Below are 17,465 nucleotides of genomic sequence, written 5' to 3' on the forward strand. Positions count from 1 at the left end.
TTTATGAAGACCAATGAGTGTAAGATTTTTTTCATGTACATATTTGCCACCTTGTCTTCTTTGGTGAAGTAAAAAGTTGGGTTCTATTTTTTTTAATTATTTTTATTTTTTTAATTTTTTTGACAGGCAGAGTGGATAGTGAGAGAGAGACAGCGAGAAAGGTCTTCCTTTTTGCCATTGGTTCACCCTCCAATGGCCGCTGCGGCCGGCGCATCGTGCTGATCCGAAGCCAGGAGCCAGGTGCTTCTCCTGGTCTCCCATGGGGTGCAGGGCCCAAGGACTTGGGCCATCCTCCACTGCACTCCCGGGCCACAGCAGAGAGCTGGCCTGGAAGAGGGGCAACCGGGATAGAATCCAGCGCACACAACCGGGACTAGAACCCGGTGTGCCGGCGCCGCAAGGAGGAGGATTAGCCTATTAAGCCACGGCGCCGGCCAGGTTCTATTTTTTTATTAATTATTCATTTACCATTTTTCTTTATTGTGATTGCATTAAGGTTCTCAGTTTACATTCTTATCACAGTCTACTTTCAGGTAACATTCTACTGCTTCAGTCAGTCTAAGAACTTTAGCATACTTTTCATTCCAACCCTCCCAAAACCTTGCTGATAATCATGTATTTCACTTTACATGGTAACAAAATATCTTATGCTTTGCCTTAAACAACATATTATCTATTAAACAATATTTAAAATAAGAAAAAGTATCCCTTACATTTGGTCATGAATTTGTAATTTTCAGTACTGCTCATTCCTTTGTGTATTTGCAGATTTTAATCCAGCACCATTTTCTTTGGACTAAAGGTATTATGTAACATTTCTTACAGTGCTGTCAGCTTGTGATGAACTCTTTAAGCTTTTCCATGTCTGAAAAAAATTTTATTTTTGTTTTTGAAAAATATTTTCACTGGCTATAAAATTCTAAATAGTTTTTCCTTCCAGTACTTTAATCATGGTGCTCTATTATCTCACACTTTTGTCTTTGTTCTTCTGTGCCTTTTTTTTCTAGCTTCTTTTAAGAATTTTCCTTTATCGCTTGTTTTCAGGAATTTGCTTTATGATGTGCCATAGTGTAGTTTTCTTCTTATTTAGGGTTTGGGTTCATTGAGTTTCATGAATCTTGTTTCCAGATCATTCTCTTATGTTGCCTAATGTCCAGTATCTGACAACTAGCCCACGTACTTTGTCTTGTTTACTTCAGATGGGAAGGTAAGTTCAATTCTTATTATTATATTTTAGTCACAAGTAAAAGTCCAATTTCAAGTTTCTTGTTTTTTCACATATAAAAATTTTATTTTTGTACTTAGGCAGCTTTTAAATTCCAGACAAAAATGGTTCATATATACACATAAAATTACTAACATTGTTTTACTTATCTCACCTCCTTTAATACACATTATGTGCATTTATAGAAAAGGCAGTAAGAAAATATTAATAGATTTAAATACAGCATGTAGGTGAAATACACTAATATTTGTGTCTTCTAAACCTGTTTGATGCTGATATATAGAAAAACTTGTTACAAGTCATATTGCCTTCATAATTGCCAGGAAAAGATTTACATTAACATCTCTATATGTTTTAATGCAAATGTGTTCTCCGGGGCACACTGGAAAAAAGTAACATTCCTGATTTTATTTTTGAAAGAAATTATTAGTATGTTTACATTTATTAGATATAGCCTCAAAACTTTCCATCACTTTGGAAAGCTATAAAGTTAGTAAGCTAAGCTAGTTTTTTTCTTTCAATTTAATTATTTTCCTCCCAGAAATCCAAAAATTAGGAGAGCTATATACAAGGTACATAGTTTAAATCTTTGGGACAAGAGACAACAAAAAGGTAAACAAGTCAGTAGCCCTCCTAAAACTACAGATCACAGCAGATAGATGTTCACATCCATCTCTTGCCAAAGAGGTGTAAATTCTTTTGACAATTAGCCTTTATAAATAATTTTATGGCAAGGCCAATAACATAGAAATATTATGCACAGCAAAAAATTAAGGTTAATGATACAAACCATAAAACAAAACAATCTACACTTCTCACTTGGGAGAAAAACATGGCAATAACACTGTAATATTTAGTATCTAACATGAAATTTTCAATGATTACTGACTGAGTCATATTGATGGAAACTTCATAGCATAATTTTGCATGTTATGAATTCATGAGAGAATCAGCAGATATATCGGCCTTGTTGACTCTTACAAATTCTTAAGAGATTTTCATAAGTAGAGTTAGCTGAAAATTACCAATCAGAGTACAGGGTTGTCAAAAGTACTATAAAGCAACACACACAAAAGACAGAATGTAATTTGAGTAATTCAAAATTTTTAAAATTACCTTATCACAAGTAATAAATAATAGTTTTACTTGACCTCATGAAGTTAATGAAATAATAATCAACACTGTGTTTTATTAATCAGTGGTTTAAAACACCAATTGCCATTTTAAAATTACTATCTCTATAAAAATAGAAGACATATCAAACTCTTTAAACTTGAAATACCCCAAAAATGTGGAAGAAAATCTGTCAATCAAAAAATACATCTGTTAAAAAAAGTGATTAAAAGACATACATAACCTATTTTTATGCACAATTCTCTTGTTTTAGGATAAAGGGCACTTAGTGCATAGCTAAAGCTTTCAGAAAATAAAGATCCTGTTGACTTTTCTATTAGGCAAATGAGATATTGTCCAGCTTTTAATATAAAAATATAAATATTTTTAACAAAGAAAATGAAATGGTTGCTGTAAAATCCTATCAACCTTTTACTTGAAAAAAAATTCCTTCTAGAGGTCATGAAACCAATACTCATTCTATGTAGTTCTGTGTTGCCCAAAACTTAACAAATTACAAAACATTAAGGCATTCACTGAAATTTCAAAAGTGGGCCCGTAGTCTCTTGTTTTCTTCTCTTAGTCTTTCAATTTCAGCCACTAAACCTTCATTCACTGAGTATCTTTCCAGCAAAGAGTGCATTTCATTCTAGAAAAAGGGAAGAATGGTTTTTAAATTATTGGTCATCTCACATTTATTTGGCAAGCTATGTTTTACACACTTCAGCTATCATCTGCCCCCATGTTTCATTAACTGGCTGAATGACAGTTTTTGTATTTAAACCACAAAGATCACTGGTCAAATTAATATATTTTGAAAAATTTATATTCACAGATTTAGGAAGGCTTTTAGCTTTCACACCGGGGGAAAAAAGGCTGTGAAAAAGTAACTTTAAGTTTGACAGGTTTAAAAAGGAGGTGACCAGGGCCAGCACTATGGTATAATAGGCAGTTTGAGTCTTGGTTGCTCCACTTCAATCCAGCTCCCTGCTGATGGCCTAGGAGAGCAGTAGAAGATGGCCCAAGTCCTTGGGCCCCCTGCACCTGCGTGGGAGATCTGGAAGAAGCTCCTGGCTTCAGATCAGCTCAGCTCCGGCTGTTACAGCCATTTGGGGAATGAACTAGAGGATGGAAGACCTCTGTCTCTCCTTCTTTCCACCTGTAATTCTACCTCTCAATAATAAATAAATCTTCGGAGCCGGCACTGTGGTGCAATGGGTTAACACCCTGGCCTGAGGCGCTGGCATGCCATATGGGCACCGGTTCAAGTCCTGGGTGCTCCACTTTCGATCCAGCTCTCTGTTGTGACCTGGGATAGCAGTAGAAGATGGCCCAAATCCTTGGGCCCCTGCACCCACGTGGGAGACCTGGAAGAAGCTTCTGTCTCCTGGCTTCAGATCGGTGCAGCTCCGGCAGTTGTGGCCAACTGGGGAGTGAACCAGCGGATGGAAGGCTTCTCTCTCTGCCTCTCCTTCTCTCTGTGTAACTCTGACTTTCAAATAAATAAATAAATCTTTAAAAAAAAGGAAAAGAAAACTGGTGCTGCTAAACCTCACTCAAGAACTGCCTCACATTACATAAATCTCGTAATGGATTCCATTGGGAAAAATAAATTAATTAATTAAAAATAAATAAATAAATAAATCTTTAAAAATAAAAAGGAGGTGACCAGTTAAAACTTATTTTACCTATTACATTTCTAAAACTCTATATTAGTAACTAGAAACTACAACCAAGCAAAAATATAATAGTCTTTTTTGGATTTTTTTTAGATTCAAATAACTTGATATTCATTTAAAATACAATTTTCCATACATACCAGCTGCATATGAAACTGTTTAATCATCTCGACTTGCAAATTCACAATGTCCCTATGGCATGCTTCTCTAGGAATGAAAAGAAAATAACTGTTAGAATCATAACAATTTAACAAATTTTAGGTCATTCAAAAAACTGGCTAAACATTTTCATTATTTCAAATTACTGGATTAATTATTTCAAATATTCATATACCAGTGCACCTAGCATTTATTTAATATGTGGTAGGCACTGTTTCTTATACTTTAAATGTAACAACTCATTTAATCTTCACAAGTAGGTGCAATTATTGCCTCCATCTACCAACGCAGTAACTTGTCCAAAATCATACAACCAGTAAACAGTGGAGCTAAGAAGTTAACCCAGCTTGTCTACTTCCAAAACTCTCACTAGTCTATATTCCTTTTGTAGAAATTATCATTAAAGATGCTTCTAAAAGAATACAGGAAATTATTTAGTATAATAATAAAATAAATAGTAAGTAATCTGCCATACAACTTATGAGCTCCAACAGTACCAAAGCACAGAAGTTTTCTGTTTGCTTCCATCTGAAATTGTCAGTTAACTCATGGGAGGAAAAACAAAGAAAGAAGTCTCTACTCTCCTGAATGTTGCTGAGCACAGAAAGACCTTTTGTTTTTTTAATATTTAATTAATTTATTTATTTGAGAAGTAGAGTTACAGAGAGAACAGTCTTCCATCTCCTGGTTCATTCCCTAAAAGGCAACAATGGCCAGAGCTAGACCAGGCCAAAGCTAGGAGCAAGGAGCTTCTTCTGGGTCTCCCATGTGGCTGCAGGGACCCAACCACTTGGGCCATCTTCTACTGCTTTCCCAGGCCATCAGCAGGAAGCTAGATGGGAAGCGGAGCATGTGGAACTCTAATTGGCATCCATATGGGATGTTGGTGCTGCAGAGGCTTAACCTTCTACACCACAGCACTGGCCCAAGATTCATTTATTTAGCCATCATTCACTGGTTTATACTGGTATATCCACCCATTCACTTGACTTTTGAATTGTTTCAAGGTTTTATCTGTACAATGTTGTTATAATCAACTATATATCTCCCAACCTACATCTGGTAACGACCATATATAGAAGATCACTTCTTGGCCTTTTGGCTAAGATCAAGTTTTGTATGATATATAGAGGTATAATCCAGGTGTATACTAGCACAGTTAGTGGAGGTTTAAATGGACATGTTCATAATCTATGTAACAGTTCCACTTACTCTATATCATCACCAATAATGGGTTATTATCAGACATTTTATAAGTTTTCTCATTAAATGGGAGTGAAATGGCATCTCATTGTACTTTCCACTCTCTAATAAATTAGTGGGTTAAATATCTTCCCTTACGTTCACACACCATTCTTCTCCTGTGAAGTATCTGTTCATGTCTTTTTCTTACTCATTTGTAAGAGTTCTTACATAATCTGATCTTTTGCTGGTAATATCAATGCTATGGATATTTTCTTCTCCTTTCTTTTTGTTAGTGTTGTTTGGTAAGAATTCTTATTAAAATACTCAAATTTATCAACCTAAGAGTACAAATTCACCAATCTACTTTAATAAATAGTGAATTTCTAGGGCTGGTGCTGTGGCTAAGTAGGTTAAACCTCAGCCTGTGGAGCCAGCATCCCATATGGGCTCTGGTTCGAGTCCCCGCTGCTCCCTGCTGATGGCCTGGGCTGCAACGACTGAGACAATCCACAGCCAGGAGCTTCTTCTGAATCTCCCTCATGGGTACAGGAGTCCAAGCACTTTCGGTCATCTTCCACTGCTTTCCCAGTCCATCAGCAGGGCCACAAAACACCATTTACAAAATAAAAGGATAGGAAAATCTTTGTAATGGTTTTCCATTTATTTCTTAAAGCTTTGTAATAAAATTTTAACATCTTTCTATAAAGATCTTCACCATCTTTGGTTAGACTTAATCCTAATTATATTATTTTTTTTCTGCTATATCTGTAAGGTTATTTTTGAAAATTCCTTTTCTGCTTTCAATCATGATAAATGCTACATTAAACAACAAACTGAAGATTATCAGAGAACTACCAAGGCCATCAGGAAGGGATATGGTCTTGCAAAGTAGGGATGTCTACTAGGTAAGCCTTATATTTACGTCTGCTTTTTCCTCTGGAGTATATGCTACTTCCACAGAGTGGGGGTAAAAAAAAAATGGCTGAGCTGAAGCAGTGGCCTAGGGCTTGACACAATTCCACAGAGGATGAGGTGTTAGAATTTGGGACTACTATGGCTGGAAATTTCAAGATCCTGAAGAAGGGAGGCCTGTAGTAGCCCCAAATGTTACAATTTCTCGGTGAAATATCTGCTGACTCCTAAACAATGCTTGTATTTGGTTGGATGGCAAGAAATCAAGACAAAAATAGCAGCTAAAGAGCAGAGAAAGTATTTTGGCATGCTTGTGATGCTGGCAAAAGAGAGGTTCAAGTTCAGGACCCACCAAGGTAAAAGACATGGAGAGTACTCCAGACACTGAACTGATGTCCTAAGGCCAAGACTAAGCCTTAGGAATAAAGGCAAACTGGAAATAAACTATTCCTAAGGAAATCTAAAACCTAGCAACACAGGACCAAGGTGAACTGCTTACCAAAAAAACCTTAAATCATCTGGGAAGACAATAGAAACAGACTTGCCTTCAGGATGTCATCCCTCAACTCTCATGTGAGAACAAACCAGACACCCTGTAAAACTATGTATTTTAAAATTCAACCACAGAGGTGAGAATGCAAAGAAATCTAAATAAAATTCAGAAAATGCTAAGTCCCCTTGAAACCTTAGGGCAGAGTGACTCAACTGACAGAGATCTTCTGGGCCACCCTGGGTCTTAGTACTGAGTCTCGGGCAGAAGCTGCCTCCAGGCTGAAGGCACAGAGGAGCTGAAGAAGCCCGTTCCTCACCACACTGCACATCAGGTTCAGACCTGCAGAGCTCACTGAAGGCTGAAGGCAGGGCAGGTGAACAAGACAAACCCCCATGGGCACAGCAGGCCTCCATCACACACAGGGCTGTAAACCTCCAGGGCTGGAAGGAGGGCAGACACACCTCTCCCAAGGCATGGAAATGCTAGGAAGAACAGACGTCCAGTAACCCAGAAAGCACAGAGACTTAGGAGTCACTCCAGGGCTGAGCACACCCCTCGCAGAAGGCAGGGCTGAACCTGACACTCGAATCCTTGCTCAATGAATAGGAAACACATACCACAACATTCCTCTTATGCTTAAAAACTTGGATGAGTCCCTGTTACCCACGAGGTAAAGTGTCCGTAATCACCTTTTTGGCCTCATCCATTGGCACAGTACCTCTCCTCTGCAAGCATTCCTGGGATTTACAGTCCCCACTCTGCTTAGGCTGTTCCCACACACTTCAGTGTAAAACAAGATCTCTTTCATGACAGCCTTATAAATCTGCTCCAGCAGAACTGTTCCCTTTCTGTTTCCAGCTTTCCTCTGTTCACAGTGCAGTCATTTACACCCAGAAAATTCTGCATTACAGCAGAAATATGAAGGTATTCCGGAAAAAGTACCACAGTCTTTAAAACTATTTACTGAAAATAACTTAGGAAAAATGGATTTTGGCAGACCACACAAAACTAACAAAGCCAATTCAATCTTAATAAAAATCCCAACAGTTAAAAAGACTAAGTAAAAGTTTCAAATAGATAAATATTGAGTAATAAAACAGTTTACCTTTAAAAAGTGATGGTCACTTAATGGGAGGGAATAGAAGGTACAAGGAAGGATTTGAGCTGTTAAGTTATATAGACAAGGACAAAATGCCCAAAGAGGAGGAATAATTATAAAACAAGTGCTTCTAATAGAGCACACAGTCAAGCCAAGGAAAATGGAAATGAGTAAGAGATGGACACTGGCATGGTATTTCCTGAATTCAGCTATGGTCACAAGTTCTTTATTATGGCTGCTACTACACAAATAAACACAAATTCCTTGTCACTGTCAACACTGCCTAATTTATCAATCACAAATGAGTTAATATTAAAGAAATAGACATCATAGCAGGACAAATTGTACCTACCCCAACTAAGCTAAAAGGCCTTTATGGGCAAATCATTCATTTTTATATCCTCAAAATTGGGTACATATACAAGGCATACAGTGAATGCTAGATGATCATATTTCTGAAAACAAAAAAAGATATTCTAATAATTGAACATAGCCTCAAAATACTGAGATGAAAAGTAAAAGGAAATAGCACTCTAGAACAAGTTTTTACAATGTCAAAATTCAAAGGATGAGAAAGACAAATCAGTACAGGAAAAATTTTTTTAGATTGTGTTACATTTTGATACATTCTATTCAGAAATACTTACAATTACATTTGAAAATATTTTTTCTATTGCATAACTTCACTTAGCAATAAATATTGCATTTAAGTAACCCATTTCAGCTTATCAGAATTGGTTCATACTTTGATGATAAAAAATTCACAATGGCAGCCTGACCGCTAGTCTTCCCTGCCACGTTATCTCATAATTACACTAGGTGACTGTGCCTTTTCCTGGCTGATAATCAATAAATACAGAACATCATCAACAAGACTCATCATGTTTTCTATGATTTTTATGGTCACCAGGGCCTAAACCAAAGTAGCAACCAATATTACTTACATTTCTGGTTTTATACCTTGCAACACAGACACAGACATACACACACACACAAACACACACATGCAGGGCCTGTACTGAAAGAGTAATTTCTCGATTACTACCTAAAGTCATCCAGTGTTTCCTGTATCATGTTCTGAATAAAACGGATTTGTACAGATGTCAATGGTGCATTTGGCCGATTGTTTCCAATGGTATCAGCTATTTTTTCTGAGAGTGAACTGGCAACTCCAGCAGTGACAGAGGATGCTATCTTTGGATCTAAAATAAAGAATAGAGAAAATATTAATAGTCAACTTGGACTAAGAGACATCAAACATTTCTAAATAAGATTTGGCATGAGAAAACTTGAGAAAAACTGACAAAGAATAGTATTCCTGTGACATTCAGAAAAATTCACTGTCTGGAATACACATCTTAGAAACTTTCTATGACATTATTTCTAATAGTCATTTATCTATATTTATAAACTGCCAACCATCTAATGTAATAACATATGACACAGGGATTAATCTTCAAGAATCTCTGAACCATTTCCTCTTATAGAAGATGAATGTGACAAGCTACACCACAAACTAGATAAACCAAGACTATTAAAAACAAACATGAGGAATACAGGAGTAAAGCAGTGCTACAGGCAAAGCCCTAGAGTTTGAGCTAACGCAATATATCCACAGCAATCTTAAAGAAAAATGTAGATATCTATGTAAAGTGCTGCTTCTATAAAAAGAGTTGCTTTGTCTAGATAATGCTTAGAGTTGAACCTAAATATCCCTTTAAATGCCTCAAATTTTTCTAGGTCTACAACATAATTCTTTTTTTTTTTTTTTTGACAGGTAGAGTGGTCAGTGAGAGAGAGACAGAGAGAAAGGTCTTCCTTTTGCCATTGGTTCACCCTCCAATGGCCGCCGAGGTAGCGCGCTGCGGCCAGCGTACCGCACTGATCCGATGGCAGGAGCCAGGTACCTATCCTGGTCTCCCATGGGGTGCAGGGCCCAAGCACTTGGGCCATCCTCCACTGTACTCCCTGGCCACAGCAGAGAGCTGGCCTGGAAGAGGGGCAACCGGGACAGGATCGGTGCCCCGACCGGGACTAGAATCCGGTGTGCCGGCGCCGCAAGGTGGAGGATTAGCCTAGTGAGCCGCGGCGCCGGCGGTCTACAACATAATTCTAAGGATAAGATATCACTATGAAAAAGAAAACACGACAGGTAATTAACCATCTCTTTTCAAAGGATGCCATGTTCAAATTCTATCTACACCATATTAGAACAAAGTACTTAATATTATATTCAAAATGAGGTTACCACCACAAACGAATCAAATCAATATAGCTGAATTTAACCATGCACATACATTTCTTTTTTTTTTTAGATATATATATTTTTTTGACAGGCAGAGTGGACAGTGAGAGAGAGACAGAGAGAAAGGTCTTCCTTTTGCCGTTGGTTCACCCCCCAATGGCCGCCGCGGCCGGCACGCTGCGGCCAGCGCACCACGCTGATCCGATGACAGGAGCCAGGTGCTTATCCTGGTCTCCCATGCAGGTGCAGGGCCCAAGCACTTGGGCCATCCTCCACTGCACTCCAGGGCCACAGCAGAGAGCTGTCCTGGAAGAGGGGCAACCGGGATAGAATCCGGTGCCCCGACGGGGACTAGAACCCGGTGTGCCGGCGCCACAAGGTGGAGGATTAGCCTGTTGAGCCACGGCGCCGGCCCACATACATTTCATTGTCTTCTATCAACTGAATCACACTAGAAAAGTGTCATTAACTTTAGACTCCTTGAACTTTTCAGTGTATGATCACTCAAATATTTTCAGGTCAAATATCTGGAGAACTTTCAGCTTAAAACTTTTAAAATATAATTTAGTGTTATATACTCACTTGGAGTTGAGGTTCCGTTAACTGGGGGTTCATATATCAACTGGGCTTCAATTTCTTTCTCTGGATTTTCAAATTTCTCAAGATTTCTTGTTTGGTTAGATGATGGAGAAGCATTTAGACTTCCAGTCTCAGCACCAGGGGAGATCAACTTTGCAAACTTCACATTTAAAATAAACAGTAACTTTAATATATAATTTCTTGTTTTACTCACATTACCCATAATATTTTTACCTACATTTCCCTTTTTTCCCCTAGTAGGTAGGGTCAGAGAAATGAAGGAAGAGTAGGAAGGGGCAGAGAAGGAGAAAAAAAATTACTAGGACTAACAGCAAAATAAACTTACTAATCAAAAACAATCTCAATGATCACATGATGAGGAAAAACTTACTAAACCTCTGCTGTTTAACATCATTTAAAATGGAAATCACGGGGACAAGCATTTGGCCTACCATCTCAACACTAGCTGAGATGCTGGGATCCCACATCAGAGCATCTGAATTGTAGTCCTGGCTTTACTGCTGATTCTAACTTCCTGCTAATGCAGATCATAGGAGGCAGCCATGTCCCTTCCACCCAAGTGAGAGACCTGGACTGAGTTCTTGGTATCCCACTCTTGCCAGATCCAGCCCCAGCTGTTGTAGCATTTGGGATACAAACTAGTCAATAAGTCTCTGTTTATAATACCTCTCTCCTTTTATCTCTACCTCTAAAATAACAATTTTTTAAAAAATTGAAATTGCTGATCAGAAAAAATTACCCAAATGCTTCTGTGGTAGTCACAAATATTTGAAAAATAAATTAAAAGACATGTTTGTACTTTCTGCATATCTTTTCAGTATCATTCTAAAAAATAAACATAAAACCAAATATATATGTCATACTTAACAGACTTGGTAATATTTGATTATTTTGAATTCTTACATAAGAAATTAAATTTGGATACTGTATTTTAGATGGTAATAATGATGAATTCCACTATTTGCATCATTAATATGCTCTCATATTTGTAGTAAATGACTTGGCCATCAACTTGGGAGTTTTATGTCACAGTAGAAACATATTTTAAAGAATTCAGGCATAAAGCATTCTTAAACAGACATATCAAGTATCTCTTAGAAAGAAAAAAACAGTATAAGTTTACATCTGCTGTTACCTTTAGCATATCCAAGGACAGATTTCAAAAGTATTCTTTAGTTATTAAAAAGTGACATCAAGATGCTCAGCACTGTCAATAATGAGGGTATATCCACTGGCAGCTGCTTGCTTTCTAGTGATCAACACACAGAGTGAGTTCAGTATCATTTGCAGGCAGATACCTGTTTGAATGAATCTTTAGGTTCCTGTTTTCCCAGATACGTTTTCTTAGACTCAGCTGTCAGATCATGAATTTCATTTTCTTCTTTCCCTGGAGATCCCATAAAAACATTAAGAGGACTAGAATGTAATACTGAACTGCCTGAAGATACTGGATTTTTTCTTGGAGGAAACACTGAGTTTAACTGTGGTAGAAAGTCGAGGCCTGAAAAACAGAAAAAAATGCATTTGCATCATAAGATGTCTCTAAATCTTGGACATTTAAGAAAAGCAATTAACATAACAGGCAGATTAATGCAGTAGAAGATACAGGATGGGGCTGGTGCTGTGACTTGGTGGGTAAAGCCACCACCTGTGGTCCAGACATCACATACAGCTGCCTATTTGGGTTCTGGCTGCTCCATTTCCAATCCAGCTCCTTGCTGATGCACCAGGGAAAGCAGTGAAAAATGGTCCAAGTCCTTGGACCCCTGTACCCATGTGGGAGACCCAGAAGAGGGTCCTGGCTCCTGGCTTCGGATTGGCCCAGCTCTGGCCACTGCAGCCATTTGGGGAGTGAACCAGCAGATGGAAGATACCTCTCTTTCTCTCTGCCTCTGCCTCTCCTTAACTCTGCCTTTCAAACAAATAAATAAATCTTTAAAAAAAAAAAAAAAAAAAAGATGTTGATGATGACATGGGATTTGGATTTAGAAGACCAGTTCTTTCTCAAATATACTCCGTTACTTAATGGGCGGGCAAAAATCTTAAAACTTGGGCCAGTGCCGCGGCTCACTAGGCTAATCCTCTGCCTGCGGCGCCGGCACCCCGGGTTCTAGTCCCAATTGGGGCGCCGGATTCTGTTCCAATTGCTCTTCTTCCAGTCCAGCTCTCGGCTGTGGCCCGGGAAGGCAGTGGAGGATGGCCTAGATACTTGGGCCCTGCACTCGCATGGGAGACTGGGAGGAAGCACCTGGCTCCTGGCTTCGGATTGGCGCAACGCGCCGGACAAAGGGGCTATTTGGGGGTGAACCAATGGAAGGAAGACCTTTATTTCTCTAATTCTGCCTGTCAAAAAAAAAATCTAAAACTTTCTGTGTCTGCTTGTTGAGCTGTACATGTAAATGACATTCTCTACCTCTCAGAGTGGTAAGGCATAAGAAGATAATGGGAAAGTTCTTCGAAAACTACAAAAACACAATGGATAGTCAGAAGTAGTTTTTGATGGTTGAAAAACAAGGAGGCACATTATCGGCTGTAGGTGTCAGGGGCATGTATCTGTATCATATCTGTGGCATGTTCCTGTAGGCAGCGTCTATGATGACTCTTCATCATACCTGCCTTCTGGCACCCATGCCTTTATGTAAGTTCCTTCCAATGAATGTGGATTAGACTTAGTAATATACTCCTAACAAAGGGAAAATGGCAATAGCAGTGCAATGCTGCTTCTAAAATTAGGTCACAAACACTGTGGCTTCCATCTTGGGTATTCCTTCTCACTTTCTTGCTTACCTGCTCTGGCAGAAGCCAGATGCCATGCTGTCAACTGCCATACGGACACTCAATTGGCAAGGGGCTGCTACCTCTAGCCTACAGCCATATAAGTGAGCTTGAGAAGCAGATCCTAGCCCAGACGTGCCTTGAGCTGAATACAGTTTTGGTTGATACCCTAACTGAAGCATCAGCATAAACCCAAAGGCTCCCAGTCAAGCCATGCTCTAGTTTTTATTGCACAGAAATAATGAAATAATAAATCTTTGTTCTTTTAGGCCTCAAAGTATGGTGTAAATTGTTGCACAGAAATAGAACACAATGGTGTTCTGACACAATGATGTCACTGCAAATTTTGATTAAAATATTTAGTTCTAAGTAGTTCTTACCATCTCCTTTGCTTGTGGATTCATCACCTCCCTTGTTAACTACAGCATCTATAATAAAATCAGAAAACCAAATCGAAAAATCATGAAAAATAAGTCATCTCAACTTAGGCCTCCTATTCATTCTTACAAGAGTTCAAAGATGAACAATATTAAAAAGAAAAGTTAGCATAGGTTTGGCATACCTAATTCGAAATTCAAAATGTTTGAAATCTAAAAGTTTTTTGAGCAGTAAGATGACATTCAAAAGCTTTTAAATTTGTAGCATTTTGGATTTGGGATTTCAGATTAGGGATGCTTATCCAGTAAAATCTACACAAAGATTTAAAAAAAAAAAAAACCTCTGAAAGGGAAAATACTTCTGGTCTCAAACATTCCAGGTGGGGAGATTTCCAATCTGTATTCATTACACTTCCTTTCTCACTCGTTCAGCATTATGCATAGCAGCAGATAAAGACAGTATGAAACAGGAAGCAGAAAGATGTAGTAGAACATGCCTGGAGTAGGTTTTAGATGTCTGTAATGTTATACCTATACCACTTACCAGTTTTGTAACCCTGGAGAAGCCTCGAATGCAATTAAACTCCGGTTTTGTATCTACAAAGTGGTAACAGTGCTCTGATCATGTGACAACATTGTTTGGCAGAACAGTATTTTGCAAGCAGTATGTCTTATAAAGTATAAGGTGCTTTTTAGTATTTATTTCAATGATAGAATATATGTAAAAATATTGGTAAATATTCATATACCAATTCACAACAAAAACCTTTTAACTAAATTCTAACATATTAATAGAAAAATTGGCAAAGTTATTAACAAATTCACCAGAAATCCAAATGATCAATAAGCATACACCATCATACTAGTAGACTACTTACATGTGTATGTGTATGTGTCATGTAACTGCATACTGCATGTACGTGCACGCGCACACACACACACACACACTTTTACAAGATACTAGTTTCCTCTAAATAAAAGAAGTATTCTTATTCAAAAGATGAGGCAATTGAGACATAAGCATATCAAGCTTTCACTTAAATAGCAAGTGGCATCCTTGAGATTAAGAGACAAATCTTTTGACAAGTTTTCTTGTTAATAGGAAACCCTAATGAATGGAGGGCATATGCCTCAAATTCTAATCACATTTAGACAGAGTAAAAGCAACTTATTCATTTTTCTTAAAAACCTTTAAAGAGGATTAATAACTCAAACACTTCCAAAAAGCCTCTTCCTACATTCTTCAATGCCCCTTGCTCCAGGGGCCTCACAAGCCAAGGCTCCCCGCTCTGTACAACCTCAGTAACTGTCTGCAGCTCGAGGTCGGCCACCTCCCTCCTCACCCGCACTCTTCCTCTCTTCCCTCTTCAACAAGAAGTTCAGTTTCTCTTCATCCCCCGAGAAAAAGAATTCTTCCTTTTTCTCCAGTAGTGTAATAATTTTAACATCAGGATCCCATTAACACTTAGGTTCTCTCCAGTTGTCTTTATTATAAATAAAACAGTAAACAGATAAACCATTACGGACTTCTCTGAATACTTTTAAATTTATAGAAATGGAACCACCAAGCCAAAAAGTATGAATATTTTCACTCTAAAAAATTACTCTAAATATTTACCCATATTATTGATAACACTGCTATCAGCAGTGAGACTACACCATTAAAAAGTCATTATAAATACCAAAAAAAAAAATCATAGCAAAAGAATGTCCTAGTTCATACACTATGAACAATGATATATGATGTCTCCATTTACTGAACCAGCAGAGTTTTTTTTTTTTTTTAAATTGTAAAATCTATGGAATAGGAGGAGATGGTTCTGAAGGGTGTATATATACAAGAGGTCTTCAAAAGTTCATGGAAAATGTGTATTATGAAAAACCTATATATGGGTTTCAAGATTTTTGCACCCAAATAAACATCTTTTCTTTTTTTAAATTTTTTGCCAGGCAGAGTTAGACAGTGAGAGAGAGACAGAGAGAGAAAGTTATAGACAGTGAGAGAGAGAGACAATGTCTTCCTTCCATTGGTTCACTCCTCTAATGGCCGCCACAGCGCCGATCCAAAGCCAGGAGCCGGGTACTTCCTCCCGGTCTCCCATGCCGGTGCAGGGAACCAAGCACTTGGGCCATCCTCCGCTGCCCTCCCGGGCCACAGCAGAGAGCTGGACTGGAAGAGGAGGAACTGGGACAAGTACCTGGCGCCCCAACCGGGACTAGAACCTGGGGTGCCAGTGCTGTAGGTGGAGGATTAGCCAAGTGAGCCACGGCACCGGCCCCAAATAAACATCTTAATTCTATATTTTCATGAACTTCTTGAAGTAGACTCTGATACACACACACACACACACATACATATATATGGTACTTTTAAACATAAGTGTAAAAGATGAAGCAATCTATGAACTAGCCACATTTCCCATGCAAACATTTAACAAATACCAATTGAATACTAATAATCAAATAAAATTTTTACATTAGGGAGTGGGCATTGTGGTGCTATGGGTTAAGCCACAACTTGAGAATGTCCACATCTCATACTGGAGTGTCAGTTCAAGTCTTCCTCTGTTTCCAATCAAGTTTCATGCTAATACATCCTGGGTGGCGGCAGAGGATGGTTCCAGTGATTGGGTCCCTGCCATTTAACCCTGCTAGGGGTATTTGGGGAGTGAACCAACAGATGGAAGATCTCTCATGCTCTAACACTCTGCCTTTAAAAAATATTTTAATAAACAAAATTAATTAGAATATTTTTGCACACAAAAACATCTAAGATTTTAGGAAGATTTACTTTGAATTAGATACAAGTAGGACTGTTTATGAATGTAAAACTTCTTTTATAAAACCTTTGTGGAAATCAAAATACTAACTTGAGAGCTATTTCAGAGTTCATATGTGAAAATTACCAGCATATATTTAGAATTATAATATCTGAATTATCAGGGTAAAGGAAAACATAACACCCAGGAAGTGAGAAAATCAGCAAACTGCCATGAACAGAGTGAGACTGAAACTATTCCTCATGTCTTTAGCATGAATAAAAATCTAATGGCTACCTGTGAGAGAACTTGATTCTTTCTGATCCAAACGGACTTACCATCTCTGATAGGTGAGAACATGTCACCCAGACTACTCTTCCCAGTATCATCAAAACTGGAGAAATCCTGATTCTTTCCACTCTCTGTTTCCTTAGGTAAAATATCTGTGTTTATGCTTCGAGGCAAACCTTATAAAAATTAAATACAAAAATAAGTGTTATTACATCTAAAATTTTATCATTGAGAGCTAGGGTACAAAAATTAATGTATTGTTAATAATGTTATAACTGTGCACCTCAGGAAGAAAGCGTAGAAAATAGCAATAGCTTAGCTAACCAGCATTTTCATGGAATAAAAGGTCCTTCAGAAGCAAATAGCTGTTCACAGGGCAGCAGCATCTTTTAGGCATTTTCATGGAATTTTTCTAAAGCATTTATATCCTTTGCTGTCCCCTTAAAGTATACTCAACACAACTTACTTCCATTACTCTTATTATTACAAATGATTAAGAAAGTTTGTAAGGCAATCTCTGTGATGCCTAACATACAACAGGATGCAACTGATG

The 17,465-nt window shown here is 38.0% G+C and overlaps 1 protein-coding gene across 1 annotated transcript in view; it reads right to left on the reverse strand.

Moving 5' to 3' along the window:
* Positions 1-1,280: 1,280 nt before the first annotated feature.
* Positions 1,281-17,465, reverse strand: part of NEDD1 (NEDD1 gamma-tubulin ring complex targeting factor) — a 50,372-nt gene continuing 34,187 nt past the window's right edge. The window contains exons 9-15 of the mRNA XM_062203085.1: positions 16,960-17,088; positions 13,866-13,913; positions 12,009-12,211; positions 10,693-10,849; positions 8,911-9,067; positions 4,158-4,224; positions 1,281-2,987 (exon numbers count right to left, since the gene is read on the reverse strand). Coding sequence (XP_062059069.1) covers positions 2,883-2,987; positions 4,158-4,224; positions 8,911-9,067; positions 10,693-10,849; positions 12,009-12,211; positions 13,866-13,913; positions 16,960-17,088 — 866 coding nt within the window. The 3' untranslated portion in view covers positions 1,281-2,882. The remainder of the gene's footprint in view (positions 2,988-4,157; positions 4,225-8,910; positions 9,068-10,692; positions 10,850-12,008; positions 12,212-13,865; positions 13,914-16,959; positions 17,089-17,465) is intronic.

This window comes from Lepus europaeus, chromosome 10 (genome assembly GCF_033115175.1).
Source record: "Lepus europaeus isolate LE1 chromosome 10, mLepTim1.pri, whole genome shotgun sequence".
Classification (NCBI taxonomy): domain Eukaryota; kingdom Metazoa; phylum Chordata; class Mammalia; order Lagomorpha; family Leporidae; genus Lepus; species Lepus europaeus.